Source organism: Rhea americana, unplaced genomic scaffold (genome assembly GCF_003343005.1).
Source record: "Rhea americana isolate MKP2758 unplaced genomic scaffold, rheAme1 scaffold_222, whole genome shotgun sequence".
In the NCBI taxonomy this organism is placed as follows: Eukaryota; Metazoa; Chordata; class Aves; order Rheiformes; family Rheidae; genus Rhea; species Rhea americana.
The window spans coordinates 6,928-23,584 of NW_028186337.1; the positions used below are offsets into that span (position 1 = coordinate 6,928).

A 16,657-nucleotide genomic window follows, 5' to 3' on the forward strand; every position below is an offset into this window, starting at 1 on the left:
GTCCATTGAAAAAAACAGCATGTGATCATGTAATAATACACAAGGAAAGAAGAAAGACAGCTTTACATTAGTTATTTCCTCATTTTTTAGTATTTGCCTTTGCAACCTTGGTGTTTCATAATTGTAAAAGTGTTTTACATTACCTGGTGAAATGAAGGCTTTTTTTTTTTTTTCCCTCTCTTTTCTTTCTTCCACGTGAAATAAAATTGAGTTGCTTTAATATTTGTTGGTTTCTTGTCTTTCACAACAGGGAGAGTTTGCCAGTCAGGTAACAATGTTGAAAAAGACGAAATACAGGCTGCACACAAAGAAGTTACTAGAGGTTATACTGCATCAGAAAGCTGTGAAAACACACAGTGTTACGGAAAGAATGCTTTTAGCCATTCGACTGCTTTGTATTATACGTACATCTACTGCCAGTACAATAACTACACGTATTAAAGTTTATTACAATGAATGACTTTTCCTGCTTTAAAGTGAGATCTCAGTATCCTAGTTGTACTCTTGATTTAATACATGCAGAAGTTATCCTCTCCTTGAAGAAGTATGCATGATGCAAGCATCCATACACATCAACCAAGAAAAGTTTTCATTCAAGTCTTTTATTATAGCTTGAATTGCTCTCACTGCATTTAAAAATCTAAAAAAAATAAATATTTGTTTCACAGCTGCAAGTCACATATGCATTAACACCACAAACAATCTGGAACTTAACCAGAGGAGGAAAGTCAAATCCAAAAGTGTTCAGCTAAGCACAATTGTCTCAGGGCAATTATACTAAAAATAAACTTTAAGAAAAGGGGAGGGGTGTGTTAAAGAGTTATTTCAAATGCATTTATCTGGAAAACAGTGAAAATTCTATTAGAAACCATAATCCACGCTTTCAGCATTTAAAAAATAAACATTTAACTTCTTGACAGTAACATCTGTCTGATGCATCTTTTGCTCTTAAGTTGTATTCTTGACCCATGGCTACAGAGGTTCCCATTGGTAAGTTAACCTCTTTTTTGTGTCCACATAATTATAGAATCAGTCTTTAAAAATAAAAGTGTAAGAAGTCACCTTGTCCATCCATATATTATAAAAGCCATTATTTGCCGTTCTGTACCAGCACTAAGAGATTGCTTCACGGAAATCATTGGATTGTACATTCTGAAGATGAATGTCTTAAGCAATCATTTCCATTATTAAGGTTCTTAAAAGAAACCAGAAAAATATATCTTCAGAAATCAGAGTAGTCACTTTCTTGTTAAAAGCCATAAAATAAATTCATATTCAATTACAAGCAATAGAAACCATACTGCTATTGGAACATAATTATTTTATCACAAAAAATTTATTATTTACAAAATGAAAAGTTATCAAGTAGATTTATCAGGGAAAGAGTTAAACGTTCTTAGTCAGTGATTTGAAAGATGTAGGCAAGTCTCTCATGCACTCACACATCCAATTATTTGTAGAAGGTGAAATGTTAAGTCATGTTAGTGAAGCTTGACTTTCATTCACAATACTCTCATTTTTATTGTAAGATGGCAAAAAACACATGGTTCTGTACAAGAATGGATGTATTAAGACAGTTCTTCATTTTTGTAAGTACTTTTTGGCTCCCATGAATATCCATACCACTGAACATTTTGCAAATAATCAGTTATATTATCATCTCCATCATTTAATCCACTGAATTTACCACCACAAGAAAGACAAAAGAAAGTTAGTTTAATGATCCCACATTACAAAGAACTCTCATTTCTGAAGTTATACTAAACTGAAACCTTCATAGTGATCTATAGCCTGGATCAACTTAGATTTTAGGGTTTCTTTATCTGTGTATTTTGGAAGATCAAGAAGATTAAAGCAAGTGTGAGCTACTGGAAGATAACCTTCTCCACCTCCTGTTGGTTGGATGACTAGTTTAAGACACTTCATTCCAAGAATTGGAATACGATCACTGCCTGTCAGAAACACTGTCAAGAAAAAACAAACAAAGTCCTGAAGGTAGTTTAAGGCTAATACTGTATATCCCATACACCACAGTTCTAATCATTACTTGCATTTTTTCAATTATTCTAACAATGGTTTCACATTGAAGTTATTCAGATAAATTGGAAAAACAGGAAGCAATGGCTTTATTTGCTCTCCATCTTGCATATAGAAACACTTAACTGTGACACAACAAGGATAAAGGAAAACATTTTAGCAAGTGAGGCCAAATAGTTGATAAGAAGTATAAAGTTTTTCTTGTATTACGATGTATTATTTAAAAATTATACCACTACCACATTTGCAATTATCTTGTAAAGACAGAACGTGATTTTCAATGATCTCCTGAACTGGAAACAAATCTCTGATCTACTCTCAGCAACAGCTCATTCACAGGAAACTTGCAAAACTTTCTCTTTCCCTGTACACGTTTCCTCTCCTATGGGTAATTTAGTATTTACAATCAATTGTACCTCCGTATTTCTATCTATGTGCAATGTAACTACTGGACAATGTGAGCCTGATGCCAAAACACAGAAAACTCCTAATCATCAGGTAAGTGACACTAGCAATTTGGGTTCCTGTTTTGTTGCTTAAAAAAAAAAAAAATTGTTTTGATTTAATGTGATCTTATAAATCCCCCACATTAAGATTTATTTAAGGCAACCTCCCAAATCACAGACAAGCTCGTAATCAGTTTCCTTTACTGTTACTTTCTCCTCCATGTAAAATTATTCACATCATTATAGAGAAGCACTTAAAGTTCAACCTCTCTCAGAATGAATCTAAGACCACAGCAATCTTGGTAATTTACCAATTTCTGCAAAAAAAACGTTAAATACTCACACAGAAACTGTTTTTTCTTCTCCAAGGACAACTCATGAAAAACCTCCCAGAATATTTTAATTGTAGGATGGTCTGCCCAGTATTCTCCCTTGTATTCCGTATTCTAAAATGAACAGAAGATGAGGTTATTCCTCCTGGATAGAACTAGTAGGATAATCTGAAACATCTGACAATAAAGCAGAAGGGATGTGGTTTGTATAAAGGGATCCTCCATCATAAGTGATTTATATTACTGTTTTCCTTAGTGAGTTGTATGCAAAATCCTAAGCTTCGGCCTCATCGCAAAGCCTACCCAGTTAACTACACATATGCATTTATGAACGCAACTCCAAATAAGCATCAAATGAGACCTCTCTATAAAATATATATATGGATATTATCGTTTGTTCAGCTTTTCAGTCTGACTTTGACTATGAAGACAGGTGCATGTAGACCAAAGCATTTTCAATCCCAATAAAATTACAAAATAAAGTCTGAGTTTCAGCTACCAAAGATTTTTTTTTAAACAGGTTCATTTTTGTTTACTTTTCCTCTTCTAACAAAATATACTGTATACAGCTGCCTTTCAGTTCAATGCAATTTTTCTTCCTTTCTCTTCCTCCAAATCCAACTGCCTTCAGAAACTAGAATAGAAAACTAAGTAGGAAGGCAAATAATATTTTAGTGTCTTCATTCACTGACAGTAATTAAAAATCTTCAATTATGCAGTCAACCCAATAAAGGCTGAAAAATCACATTAACCACATACTAATGGAGAAAACAGGGCTAGAAAGCACACTTCAGATATTTTGCTTTTGCATCTTGAAATTAAGAAAATACATGAAAAATTGCTAACAATGGCTTTACCTTCTCCAACTCTTTCCAATCATAATTTGTGTTCCCAATCACCATTGCCTGCAACTCACTGGGCTGAAAGAGCTGAAGAACTTTGCCTCCACATACTTTGTGGAAGCCTGCATGGAATGCACTGAATAAGGATGCCACAGATTTATTGAAGATGTAATCCACATACGCATCTACAAAATCTTGCCTGTTTGAAAGAAGAAAAAAGTAGTCATGTTAAAAAACATGTCCTATCAAAAAAACAGTAATCACTTAAGTATAAAACAGAGCATAGCAAATCAGGTTAAAAAAATTCTAACATATTGTACTCTGACTCATGTTGCAGATAGAGTGAAGGTAACTTGAATGAAAATGGCACAAAAATTACATTTTTTTTTCTAAAACAGAATCTGCAGTGTGCAACAGATAAAACAGCAACAGTTGATGTTATTTATTGCAGGTACTGCAATAAATGGTATTGCAGGTATTGCAGGCATTTCTTGTTTGAAGGCACTGTAGTGAATCGGACTGAATGACAACAGGCTTGAAGGCTTGAATTCCATGCAGTGCTCTGAAACTGATTAGTCAAAAGCACTGCTGTACTTTTTTAATTAAAAGGATTACCATGTATGTACTCAAAAAGCCAATTAGCTTCAAAGGGAATGTGGAGTACTACACAGTAAAGAGATTAGGGCAAAGGAGCTAAGCTATTGAGAAATAAACCACTATTTGTACTTCAACACAACGAGTTCTCGTATCTTTTTGGAAACATTCATCATCTTCCATGGTAGCTAAGGAGATCACTAAAATTCACTGATGTGATAAAATAGCTATGACTATGATTACCAAAAAAAAGTTTAGTTAACAAGTTGGCATCAGAGTGACTTCAGTGATATGGCTTCAGAGTGACTTTCTTTGTGGAAATTTGTAGCATTTGAATAGCATCACAAATAAAGATTCATCTGAACATGTTTTGATGATGTATTTATTGAGTTGAACTGAAAATACTGGAAATGAAAGACGGTGTGATTCAACACTCTTTGATCAGCATCCAGTGAGATCTATACTAGGCATGCTATATAACTAGTGGAAAGACAAGTAACTTGGGTATACTCACAGTGAAGGTAAAGTGTTCTCTAGACAAATTCATAATTCATAACCTACTTAGCATTATTATACTCTGTACTAACATTATTGAGATTGAATTAAAGCACCATGGATAATTCGAATCTTGAGAAACAGGAACGCTTCATTGCTGCAAGACAGCTAGTGAGATCACTGTGGCATACATTCTAAGGGCACACTAAAGCTTTTTCATGTTTGAACACTAACTTTACAGTCACTCTGCAACAGAACATTACACCACCACCTGAGAAATCAGAAGCTAGTGTTTTTTTTTTTTTTTTTTTTTTTTTTTTTTTTTAAGATAAAACACCACAGATCCTCAGCTATCAGCCAAGGATAAAAGCAACTATAGGTGGTGACTGCAGTTGTGGCATGGTACCAGCATCGTAATAAAAGTAGGTTATTGGGCATTTTCTTTCCCTGAAGTACACTGAGTCTTGTCCTTACACTTGGAGCTGCAACCCCATGTCTGTCTTTCAGTAATGAAAAGTCAGGACAAAGTCACCCCGTTATGGGAGCCACCGCATACAGCTATGCTTGTGTTTGAGACCTTCAATCTTCTCTCATCCTCTTTCATCTACAGCAGACCTAGTTACAGAAAAAATTGCCCAAAACACAGAAACAAGGATAGGCAGGAACATGGTCAGAGGCACATTTTCTCTCTTATTCCTACAATACACAGCTATGTAATCTGTTCTCAGAGTATGTCCTCTCTGTTTACTTCTCCCTGAAGACAGAATCAAAAGTACAGAGAAGAGAGGGAAATTAAAGAACAGACAAATAAAGACAGAACAAATAAGAGTAATGGACAGAGGAAATCGGTAAGAACCCYGCAAAATGGGACAACTGTGCCACTAGGCACACACACCGTCCATTCGCCAAATGCGGAAAGGAAACAAAGCGTGGAGGAGGCTACTCTGTAAACAGAAACAACAGAATCCATGGTGTGTGTGTGTTGGGGGGGAACATCCCTCTTATTAATTTTACAATGATGCTAGCTAACATTAGACTAAGTTACTTGCTCTACAAGTAAAGTAAACCTTCCCTGAAATTCTATTTTAATTATGTAGAGCTGCTACACAAATGTACGAGGATGAAGTTTTCACTTTTACTCAGTAAATTTTAATTAAAGTACAATTTCCTGCAAAACCTCAGCCATTTTCGTCTTACAGAATTAAGACAATGTAGTCAAAACGAGCCCTAAAGAGGTCAAGGCAAAAAAGAAATACTATACCTCTTGAGAAGAATTACGCAGTCTCTCAACAGCTGGCACATTCATAAACACAAAAGCTGTTTTAACAATACACATGAGAATAGCTTGGAAAAACAGCCAAAGTAGCCTTTCCTCCAACACTACTGTAACAACTTGGCTAAGTATGTTTATAACAGCCCGGTTACATGGCCAAAGCAGACAGTAACACTGACCTACCCTGTGTCCCATTACACTCACCTATTTTGTTTGACTACAGGAATGTCAGCACCATTAGGAACAAGCTCTTTAATTTCTGTTGTACCAAAATTTTCCACAGTGATCTATTTAAAACAAACAAAAAATAATACAGATTTTATTTACTATCAGAGGACTTCTTCCCTCCCCATAGCTAGGAGCAATATGAAGGGCACACACTGATCTTAACACAAGTAGAAAATGCTAAAATTCATAGGAATCAGCAGCTGATGTTTTTTTTCCTCACAAATTCAATCAGAGACAGTAGTAAGAGACTGTAAAACTTGCTGAAAAATACTTTAAACAGCAACATTTAAAACTTACAGTAAAATTAAGACAAAATGCTTCCTCTATGTCATCCTCTGGATAGTCCAGTAACTGTTGCATACCCCTGCAAAATGAATTACAAAGTATTTTTAGTAGTGAGAAGAAAGATTAACTTAAGTTTCTGAAGTTTGCTTTACGTTTTGATAACTCGGAGTGGGAGGAGAAAAAAATCTCTACTGTTACATTCAAATTATTAGCTGACCAATTGCATCTTATAGTGCAGTGGTGGGAAATTTCAAGTAACTCATGCTGCTTTTAAACTATGGTAAGTAGAGGTTTTAGAAGACAAACAACTATTACATTCACTGTTGTTTGTGGAGTTAGTTCCTTTTGAGTTGATTCTCCAGATTCAAAAAGAAGATTCATGTTCTAGCTTCTGACTATTGGATTCCCAAGACAGAGGCGGCTAAGTCTTAACAACCAGTGATGGGCTTTTCCATTAACCTGTTCAGTTTCTCCTTGAATCTACAAAAACTCAGCACGCACAACACTAAGGCAATCAAACCTCCACTTCGCTACCTCCTCCATTTGAACCTCCTATTAGCTCTATTCAAATCCCTACTTAAGTGTAGATATTTAAGCATGCATTTATTCATGAAATAAGCAAATACGTTGCCTCATTAGACTAAATAAGCTGTTCAGAACTTTGCTTATAAAACTTATGCTTATAAAATTAATGGTTGAAATTCTTTTTTTTTTTAATTTTCAAAAATTTCCCTGAATTCTTGTAGAATAATAAACAGAAGATACAAAGATTGAAAACTAAGCACTTAAAAGTGAGTGCTTAACAATAGCATGAATCCTATCTCAGATGGCATGATGGTTGCAAGTTACTTAAAGCTATTTATCCTGTTAATACAAATACTAAACATTAAACATTTCCTTTAATYTTTAGAAGAGTGTTGAATTAAAATTCCTAGAATTACTCATCCTTCCTTCCTGCTTACCTGCCAACATCTGGCATCAACTCTTTTAAGTCATCCAGGGATGGCTTCTTATTCAATAGCTTTTTGTACAAAGCCAATGGGAAATGAAGGTCTACGATAGTAAAATTATATATTGCTAGCCCACAGACAACACCAATCAAATGAAACAAGTCACTGTCTTCAAAGGTCTAAGAACAGAAAGGAGACAATTCAAATAACTTAAAACCAGTAAGTTACTTCAACTTTATAGAGTTCAGAAAAAAATACAGTGAATTATAATCTAAATACACTCCATTTATGTTTTCCATAAATAGATATATAACTATTAGTACCGGAAAAAACAAAATGAAGTTTTAACCAGTTGTGTGAGAGATCAGAATAGAGAAAAAGGATTCTTCCTACTCCTAAAACCAATAAATAAAACCAGTAACACCCAAAACCAAAAAACACACCCAGACACTGGCAGCAAAAAATGTGTTTTGAGTACTGTATGTTGCTAAAAGTACTACAATAAGATTGTTTTTGCCAGTGACTTGTCATTACTCTATTCATTTATTAAATGTTTAGGATAATCACTTTTTTTTTAATGAAGATGATTATGAGCTCATCATTGACTCCCTTGGACTTGCTAGCTAAGGCACAATATACAAATGCGGAAGTTTTGTGCATTCAGGTACCRGCGACATACATTCATACCGGTGACACCTCAGTCAGTGTTGGCCTCTGAGAAGCAACTGAAAAGTCAATGATCAAAACTTTTACACAAGTATGATCAGATCACTGCATACAAAAAGGATCTAAAAGTATGACCGAATACAGAAAGAACTGTTCAATATGCTACTTCCGCTATTTTTATGTGCCACTCCAATTTTTATTTCTGCTCTTGGAATCAGCATATTTTGGCTGGCATTTCTTCCAACCARACTTGTCTAAGCTGGGGACAACTGGTAAGTACAATGTGGAGGTCAAAAAATAAAAATAAAAAAAAATTTTGATGTAACAATAACAAAAATAAACATCTTTTCAGATTAATTATTTCAGCTTCTCCTCCTCCAAAAACCCTACCATAAACTACTAAATACATATTTTGTTAGCATAAACACTTCAAAGTAAAGAAAAAAAATTTTTCAATCACTGCAGAGTGGACCCTACCTTATCAGAGAACCAGATCAGTCTAGACTCTTCATAATATCTGAACATGCCATATTTGGGATCTAGCAGTTCCCTCATGATAAGTAAAAAAAATTCTTTGCGAACACCTCCAGCATCAACAGCTTCTTCCCCTACAAAAATAACCTGAAACACACTTCAGTTAGCACAGAATCTTAAAAATGGAATGTGAAGCAAATTTATTTGAAAAATATTCTTAATTACTTGCACCTGTCAGTGAAAGAGACTTGTAGCAATATATACTGATAATACCTTAAGTGGTTTCTTGTAGTCTACATTCTTTGTTTTCCTTAGGACTTCCACAGCATCTCCTACAATATTGTCTCTTCGCACCATTAAGATAAGGCATGGGTTGACAGATTCAAACACTGGCAGAAAGAGAGAGGATAAATTCTGCCTGTGAGCCTGATCAACAGCCATCTGGGAAAAATAAAAGTGAAAGCGTTAGTAGGTAATATTACATGCCTGTCAACAGTAAAGTCAGTCCATCTGTCTTGCTTAAAGGGAGGGGAGACATGAATGGGGATATCCATCATGGGAGCTAAAGAACTTGCCAAAKTTTCTTCCTATTTCTTTTAATCTCAAGGAACCTATTTTCCTTTTCCCATTATCCTCATCAACGCTAAAATTCAGGCAGGTCTTGGAATGTAGCTCTTGACACTCCAATCAAAATATGAGATAACAGAAGGAAGAAAAAAATACTATACACTGTCTAACAAACAAAGAGTAATGTGCATAATATAAATCTGGCATGAAAGCAGCCATTAAAAAGTGATTCAGAAAGAAAAATGATTTTTCATCTATTATTTCTTCTTTAATATGAGTTAATTCTTCATTATAGTTCAAAAATAAACTTGTGTTGCAAGCATTCTGAATAAAGTATACAACTCTTAAAAGTTTAAGTGTAATATTATTAAATACCATTTGTTAATAGAAACTTCCAATGAGAACATTTCCCTCTACAATTCATCACATGTTGATATCAACTCTAAATATGTATTTCAAAAAGGCAAAAGAAACTATGAATTACAGAAGCAAGCTATTGTTTTTCTACCACAGTCCACTACACGAGCATTATTCTGCCTAACTTCAGACTCAGAACATCAACTTTTATTACTTTAAACATTACAAACCAGGAAGCAGAAGTTTCTGCAGTAGAGCTGGAACACTTACTGCTATTACTTTTACAGCAGCCTCCCTTCATTCTTTCTTTCCTTTTATAAGAATAGGCTTTATTATCCCTTACAGCAACTGAACAGATACGGATTATAGAAAACACCAAACACTGAACAAAAAATAGCCCACCACATCACATGTTCTCAGTACTGTATAGAGAATCATGAAAACACATAAGAGACTCAAYGACCTTACAGTCATCTAGGGTATCTAACCAATAAGAGATGTGCATTACGATACACAGTGGTTAGTATTAAGTATCTTATTCCTAGGAAAGTCCTTAAGTTAAAATGGAACTGAACAAATTAAGAGTAACACATAATTGCATTTAACAGGGAAAGAGCCCAAAACTACTGCCAACTGCAAGACTTATCAGAGCAGGAAATCTACGCCTGCTATCCCGAGACGCATTTAAAATTTTTTTCAAGATAAGCCTCTTCACTGCCCTGCCGACACTCAATAGACTTCAGACTTTAGTAGCATTTTGAAGGTGGCATGACAGATAAAATCAGAGATTAGGGGTGCAGTAAATACTCGAGTGCAGCCAGTATGTTGCCTCTCAGAGGTACGATACAACCAATCTTGAGAACAGCATCAACTCCCAGGCCCCATCAGGATGAGAAATTAAAAGTAACAGAAACTAGCTGCTCCCTCTAACAAGATACCTTAACTTCCAGCTCCTGACTTTACACTGGCCTTACCACGTTATTTAAAACTCAGCTTTTTAAAAATACGTATAGATACAAGCACATACATATACACATGTGCACACGCACACATACACACATTATTTTTGTTTGTTTTAAACATCTGTAGTATAGTTTGCTAATACCTGGAAGACAACATCTAGTTAATGAAYGGAAAAAAGCTCCTTAGAAATTTATATAATTGCTTAATGGTCTAGCTTCAAATCTCAAATCCACAAAACCACCAGCTCCTATTTTGTACATACCCAGAGAGAAAAATTAGATCTCATGCTTATGAAGAAGAAATTACACTGAATTAGAAAAAAATCTAAAAGAAACAAACAAAAAGACCCAGAGCATTAAGAGGAACTCTTACCTGCATCTGTATGACTGCATCTGTTTGCAAAAGAGTTGTCTTTGCTTGGGCATCAAATACAAATGGGTATGTGCAAATTGTAACAGGAATATCTGTTAGCTAGAAAGAAGAAAATCATGTCATAATTCTGCTTATCAAAACCACAATGAAAGTTAAAGAAAATGCTATTCATTTAACACATCAGTTCTACGGAAAAGAGATAGCAATCTTTACTCACTATCAATGCAGGACCAAAGAGCTTTTCAGTTAAGTATATTTTCCATCATTTAGTAGTTCAGCAAAAAACCCCATCTAGTATATTTTAATTTTAGAACTTCTACTGTGACTAGTAGATACAGTCAAATAAGTTCTTATTTTCAAACTCTAAGTTTGCAACACAGAAAATTAAATATTTTTACCCCATTAAAAAAAAAAATCTGATCAATTTTATCTAGCAAGACAGTTTTAGAAACTCTTCTGATTATAGCCATACTAGCTTAAAGCTTTATTCCCAGTAGAACACATCAAACAATCCTTGACAACTGTATTTCTGACTTCCTTACATTCTGCAACAGCAATCAGACTGCAACCAATCTTACCTCAGTTAATCCATGGTTGACATCCTATGACAGCATTTGCACAAAGGTAGCAATAATTAAGATGAAAAAGCAGCATTAGTGTCTGCATTAATTATTCATCTCTGATGCTGAGTTAAAAATATTTAGCTAGAGCTTTTTCCCCCCAGAAGAATGTTTACTGAAAAATAAATAACCGCCATAAACATTTTAATTAGTCCACTAGATACAACTATGTCCTTCAACACCCTATATATCAGTCTTTAAAAAGGGAGTATATAGTATCAAGTTTTCTTGGATGAAAATAAATATTTCAAATGTTTAYTTCCATACTAATGTATGATAAATGAAATTGAGACTTTTCATTCTCAAATGATTGTAGCATGTCATATTAAATGCAAGACATTTCTAATGAGTAAAGATTAATAGATACAAAAAACCCACTTGAGCATGAAACCCCAAGAATCATTTGGTTCTATGGCATTGCATATGAAGAGACTGATCAAGTCTTGAAATCGTGCAGGAAACTTCAAGACAGACCAAATCAAATTGCTGGAACTAYGTGGAGAATTTCACAACAAGCTAGATAAACTCCGAGAAATTCAGAGTTATCCATCTGGTATTACATTACCCTTTTTACCTTTTGTTGAAAGCTAAATACATTTCCATTAAGCAAACAAAAAAGGGGTAGATAGAGCTAATAACAAGCTATTAAATTTTAAGACTCAGGAGATCAGCACATAGGTATCTACAGTTTAAAGCAAATAGCCAAAACACCATCATCTACACAGTTTGCCTCCTGGTCATATCCCTAACTCCTCATAGGAAATGCCAGATTTAAGTACATCATACGTCACAAGGACGTTAATATAATTCTGTACTCTTACTGTATCTACCATTATTTTTTCCTAATTAAAATGGTCTTTTCAACTCCTTTAAGCAGTATCTGAATTATTTCAGAAATCTCCTCAAATCAATAGTTCATTATCTAGTAGCTTCAGTCTTTCCCCACTCATTTCTCTATTGTTGAAAACAGAATGGAAGAGTTTTTTCCAGTAATGTGCATTAGAACCCAGGAAAACAGTATGACATAGGCTGAAAAAAAAATGAAGTGACACATTAGGAGTGCTGACATAGTAATTMTTCTAAAAATTGGTAGGTTTTGATGTGAAGTTCAGTGCTAACAACTGTTCACTTCTTCCCTCTGTATTTAGAGTGAACACTTCACTTACAGGTGGTGGAGAAAAAGGGGGCTTCTTTCTTCATGACCTAATGCAGAGCAAGACCAAAAATCTGCTTTCACAGAAAGCATGCCCTTCATCTCAAGTAGAGGTACCATAGCAAGGTTTCTCATTTCTTTAATCTTTTCTCCTCTACGCTTTAATTAAGGAATTAAGCAAACAGTTACGCCCTAAGTTATGACAATAAAAATTGAACTAGTAAAAAAAAAAAAAATCTGATTCATTGTTATTGGTTCAATAAGCATTAGGGTTTCCGATTGTTTTAAAAGCAAGATCACAGGAAACTAACAGATACAAGGGCAAGAAAAAAGAACATATGTTTAGGCAGGAGAACAGACTAAGGACATGAGTTTCTTTCAGTCCTAGAATCAACCCAGTAACTTTTTTCCTGTTTGACATAAAGCTGGACAAATGGATGACAAAATAACGATTAAAGGTAAAGTCCATATCTAGTATTCCCTCCATAATGTCAAGCTACTGTTCAATTTTCTGATTTGGTTGACAAACAGAGCTTAAGAGTTTCATTCCAACTCAGATATCCAACCCTCACTTCACCATGCTTTAATATTTTCTTCTCTGGTTGTGACATAGGCAATTTTGATTTGTTTATATCCACTTAAACATAGTTATCAGCATCATCTTTCTAATCCCACCATTCCACTCTGTGCACCTCACTGGTACACCCTCCTCTGTTCCAAATACACCACCTGTCTCCCCTTCCAAGGCCCTGCAATACTCATCCCCACTTCACACCTACCATTTAGCATACTGCCCCTCTCAGCTACCAGCACCAGCCTGRTCGTACCCTCGTTACTTTCCAGACAAGCACACTTCTGATTTTTTTCCCCCTCCACTCTACAATTATTCATACTTATAGGATGCTTTCTGGGAACATCCCCAACACCAGCAAGTTCTCTTTCAAAATATTTCTCAAAATTCTGTTTTACTGCAGAAAGCTCAGTATGCTGCTTGACTGAAACAACTGTCCATCATGACTGTCAATACTGACTCATCATTTCCTCACAATCCTCAATATCCCTGCTGCTCTTTTTTGATACTAAAATTTTAGACTTTCTGAGAGAGGGATTATCACTTTTTTTTTTTATTCACAGAACACACAGCACAAGTAGGTTTTAACCCCTGTTCAAGACCTTCCAGAATTAAACTTAGGTGGCTGGAACAGGCACACTAGCTTAGCTGGTATTCTCCCAAAGCATTAGGCAAAAAACTGCATGGCAAAATCCTCCTACCCACCTCACTAATTCTCCACATAGTCATTCATTTACTCCCACTTACCACTCTTCTGTTTATCGAAYCAAGAATTAATTATCTCAGTTCTTGTTGCTACACTCACAATAAGATATGTCAGTTATCCATCCACTATTAACTCCCTCAGTGCACTAAGGGATTTTGTTTTCCAGGATAGTTTCTGCTTTCTCCATGTCTATATTTTTTTTTCCTGATATCAAGACTTACCATTGAACTAGCTTATACAGCAATTCAAGTTATTCTGGATATTTTCCTATCATAAATTACTCTCCTAACCTTTCAGCATGACAAGTCTTGATTTGACAACATTCTAAATCGCTTTTTAATAAATACATTAAAATGGTGAACAGTATCAGTCTTAAGAATGGCACCCTACACAAAGTACACCTACTTAGTAATTTTTCCTTCAGTAGTGCCTGACGTAAGTCATGCCCGACGTAAGAAAGTACCTGGATTTATAGAATCTACTGACTTCTACAGTGGAATAGAAACAAGACAAAAACAAACACCGACAGACTTACCATTCCAAATACCTGCTGCTGGACCCAGTTGAAATAGTCATTTCTTATATCTATCAAATCTTGTATCTCATGAATATAAAACCTGTCATACTGTATAACTTGTCCTCTTTCATTTACCTAAAAAAAGTTACAATTTATTTTTCATTATCACTTCGTACAAGAGTTTTTAAAAGCATTTTTTCCATATGTTTCAAATATTGAGATATCAGTCACAGATAATCTAGCTACTAAGAAATAATAAAAAAAAAATGTAAAACTAGTGCCTACAAGAATACCAAAATGACATTTAAAACATAGAAACATGGATTATTCAACAATCTCATTTAAGATGCAAGGGAAAGTAAGATTAACTGAGCATACAGCATTGCACTACTGCCATTTTGAAACGCCATGTGATCTCACAGAAACCATATTTGTGTATGCATGAGTCATTTGTACCATGACCAAGACAGTCATAGTACAAAAGAAACTTTATATAAAGGTCTTTGCYATAGTATAATTTTAATCCAGGAGCTTCCTAGAGGAACGCAACTTTATGGAATCGCAATATGCATTTGTTTTCCCAAAGACAGATAAGCACTGTTAACTGTCAGAAATTTAAGATCTTCTGATGGTATAACCAGATAAACTAAGTCTGCTGTTCTTCAACAACTCCCCAACACCCCAAAAGAACCAGCTACTGGAACAGTCAAATATCCCACAATGTTTTCCCATTAGTTCCTCCTATGTTACTCCACAGAAAGTGATTATTTAGAAAACACCAATATAAACAGCTGGGCAGCAAGGCAGGTACAAATGTAGCTATTTCTACTGTGTAAACACCTGTTATTATAGATGGGTTTCCCAAAAAGGGAATTTAGAAGAAGACAGCCAGCCTGGAGGCTTCAAGACTTTAAGATCAAATTCAGTTATTAAGATTCACAGCTCTTGCAAGCCTGAACAGAGAGGAAAATTCTCAAGGCAGTAAAATAATCATTCATTAAGCATCAACAGCTTTCCAAATGGGAATCTGTAATCAACATCTTGTACTTATAGAGAAGATGGTTACTAAACAGTCTTATTCCCAGCCTTAGCTTGTTGGTCACTATGAAGAATAAATGAAAGCAAAGCAAAGCATCCAACTTTCAAAGTAGAAATCATTTTCATTATTCCTGAGGAAAAAGCAAAAACCCAAACAAACCACAAAACAGAAGAACACCTCTGACTTTTGCTGCTAGCGATCAGTGTTTTAACTGTTAAAACCAAACTAACATAAACCAAGAAAAACTGAAGCACCTAACACACTGCTTTGGCAGTTGGACAAGAACAGCATAAAAGAAATTTGCCTGCACATAAACAAGTCTACTTTCTAATAATGATCAACATTTTCCACTAGTTTCATGGATTTCAYGTAGTACTTAGGAATATCTTGTAAGTGGGCATCTTTGCAAAGAATAATTGACATTTCTATTTCTAGGAAACGAAGATATGATCCTGGCCAACGGGAAATCAGCATATTCTCTTCCAAACTGGATTCAAATGGATACACAGATTAAGCTTCAAAGTAGATCATGACAATTGTTGGCAGATTTGGTGGGTTTGTTGTTGCTTCATTTTAAGTCATTTTACATATACAGCACACAAAGGTCCAATTTAGATGCCTGTTCCATTTTGCTAGATTGTACAGACACAGCAACTGGATAAGCACCCTTAAGGAGAGTTTCTTAAATCCTCTTTAGGCATATAAGCACAAAATGCAGTATGACCAGCATACACAGATAGGAGGCAAAAAGGACAGAAACCTCAGCAACAACTAGGTTTTTTGCTGAGTTATTTAGCTTTGTAATGCACCCAATTTGGTTACTCCAAATAATTTGTACTATTTTTGTTTGAAACAAACGTACAAATGTACAAATTCATTTTTCGTGAATTAAGTTGCAATACTAACACACTGAATAAACAAATCAGAAGAAATTTGTCTTGATACACTTGTTCAGATTTTTGTTTAAAACAGAGCTTGCTTTGATCTTCCGTTTGTGATCTTATTTGATCCTATTCGAGCTTAGACAATTTTTTCCAGCATACCCTCATAGACAAAATTGACTGAGTCCATCTCTGCTCCCAAGAAAACAGGCAATTCTGTCACCATGACAGATTGGAATCCAGAATTCCAATGGTTCATAGGTGCAGATGGAACAACTACAGATGTTTT

The 16,657-nt window shown here is 35.0% G+C and overlaps 1 protein-coding gene across 4 annotated transcripts in view; it reads right to left on the minus strand.

The window, feature by feature from the left end:
- Positions 1–583: 583 nt before the first annotated feature.
- The window catches only part of HERC4 (HECT and RLD domain containing E3 ubiquitin protein ligase 4), a 35,832-nt gene continuing 19,758 nt past the window's right edge, over positions 584–16,657 (minus strand). For 3 of the 4 annotated variants that reach the window (XM_085305524.1, XM_085305522.1, XM_085305523.1), the window contains exons 15-25: positions 14,467–14,583; positions 11,460–11,483; positions 10,882–10,980; positions 8,896–9,063; positions 8,626–8,769; positions 7,495–7,661; positions 6,545–6,611; positions 6,224–6,306; positions 3,673–3,856; positions 2,827–2,929; positions 584–1,964 (exon numbers count right to left, since the gene is read on the minus strand). In XM_085305524.1, the coding sequence (XP_085161650.1) occupies positions 1,756–1,964; positions 2,827–2,929; positions 3,673–3,856; positions 6,224–6,306; positions 6,545–6,611; positions 7,495–7,661; positions 8,626–8,769; positions 8,896–9,063; positions 10,882–10,980; positions 11,460–11,483; positions 14,467–14,583 (1,365 nt within the window). In that variant the 3' untranslated portion in view covers positions 584–1,755. The remainder of the gene's footprint in view (positions 1,965–2,826; positions 2,930–3,672; positions 3,857–6,223; positions 6,307–6,544; positions 6,612–7,494; positions 7,662–8,625; positions 8,770–8,895; positions 9,064–10,881; positions 10,981–11,459; positions 11,484–14,466; positions 14,584–16,657) is intronic. The other variant, XM_085305525.1, reaches the window with a different exon arrangement.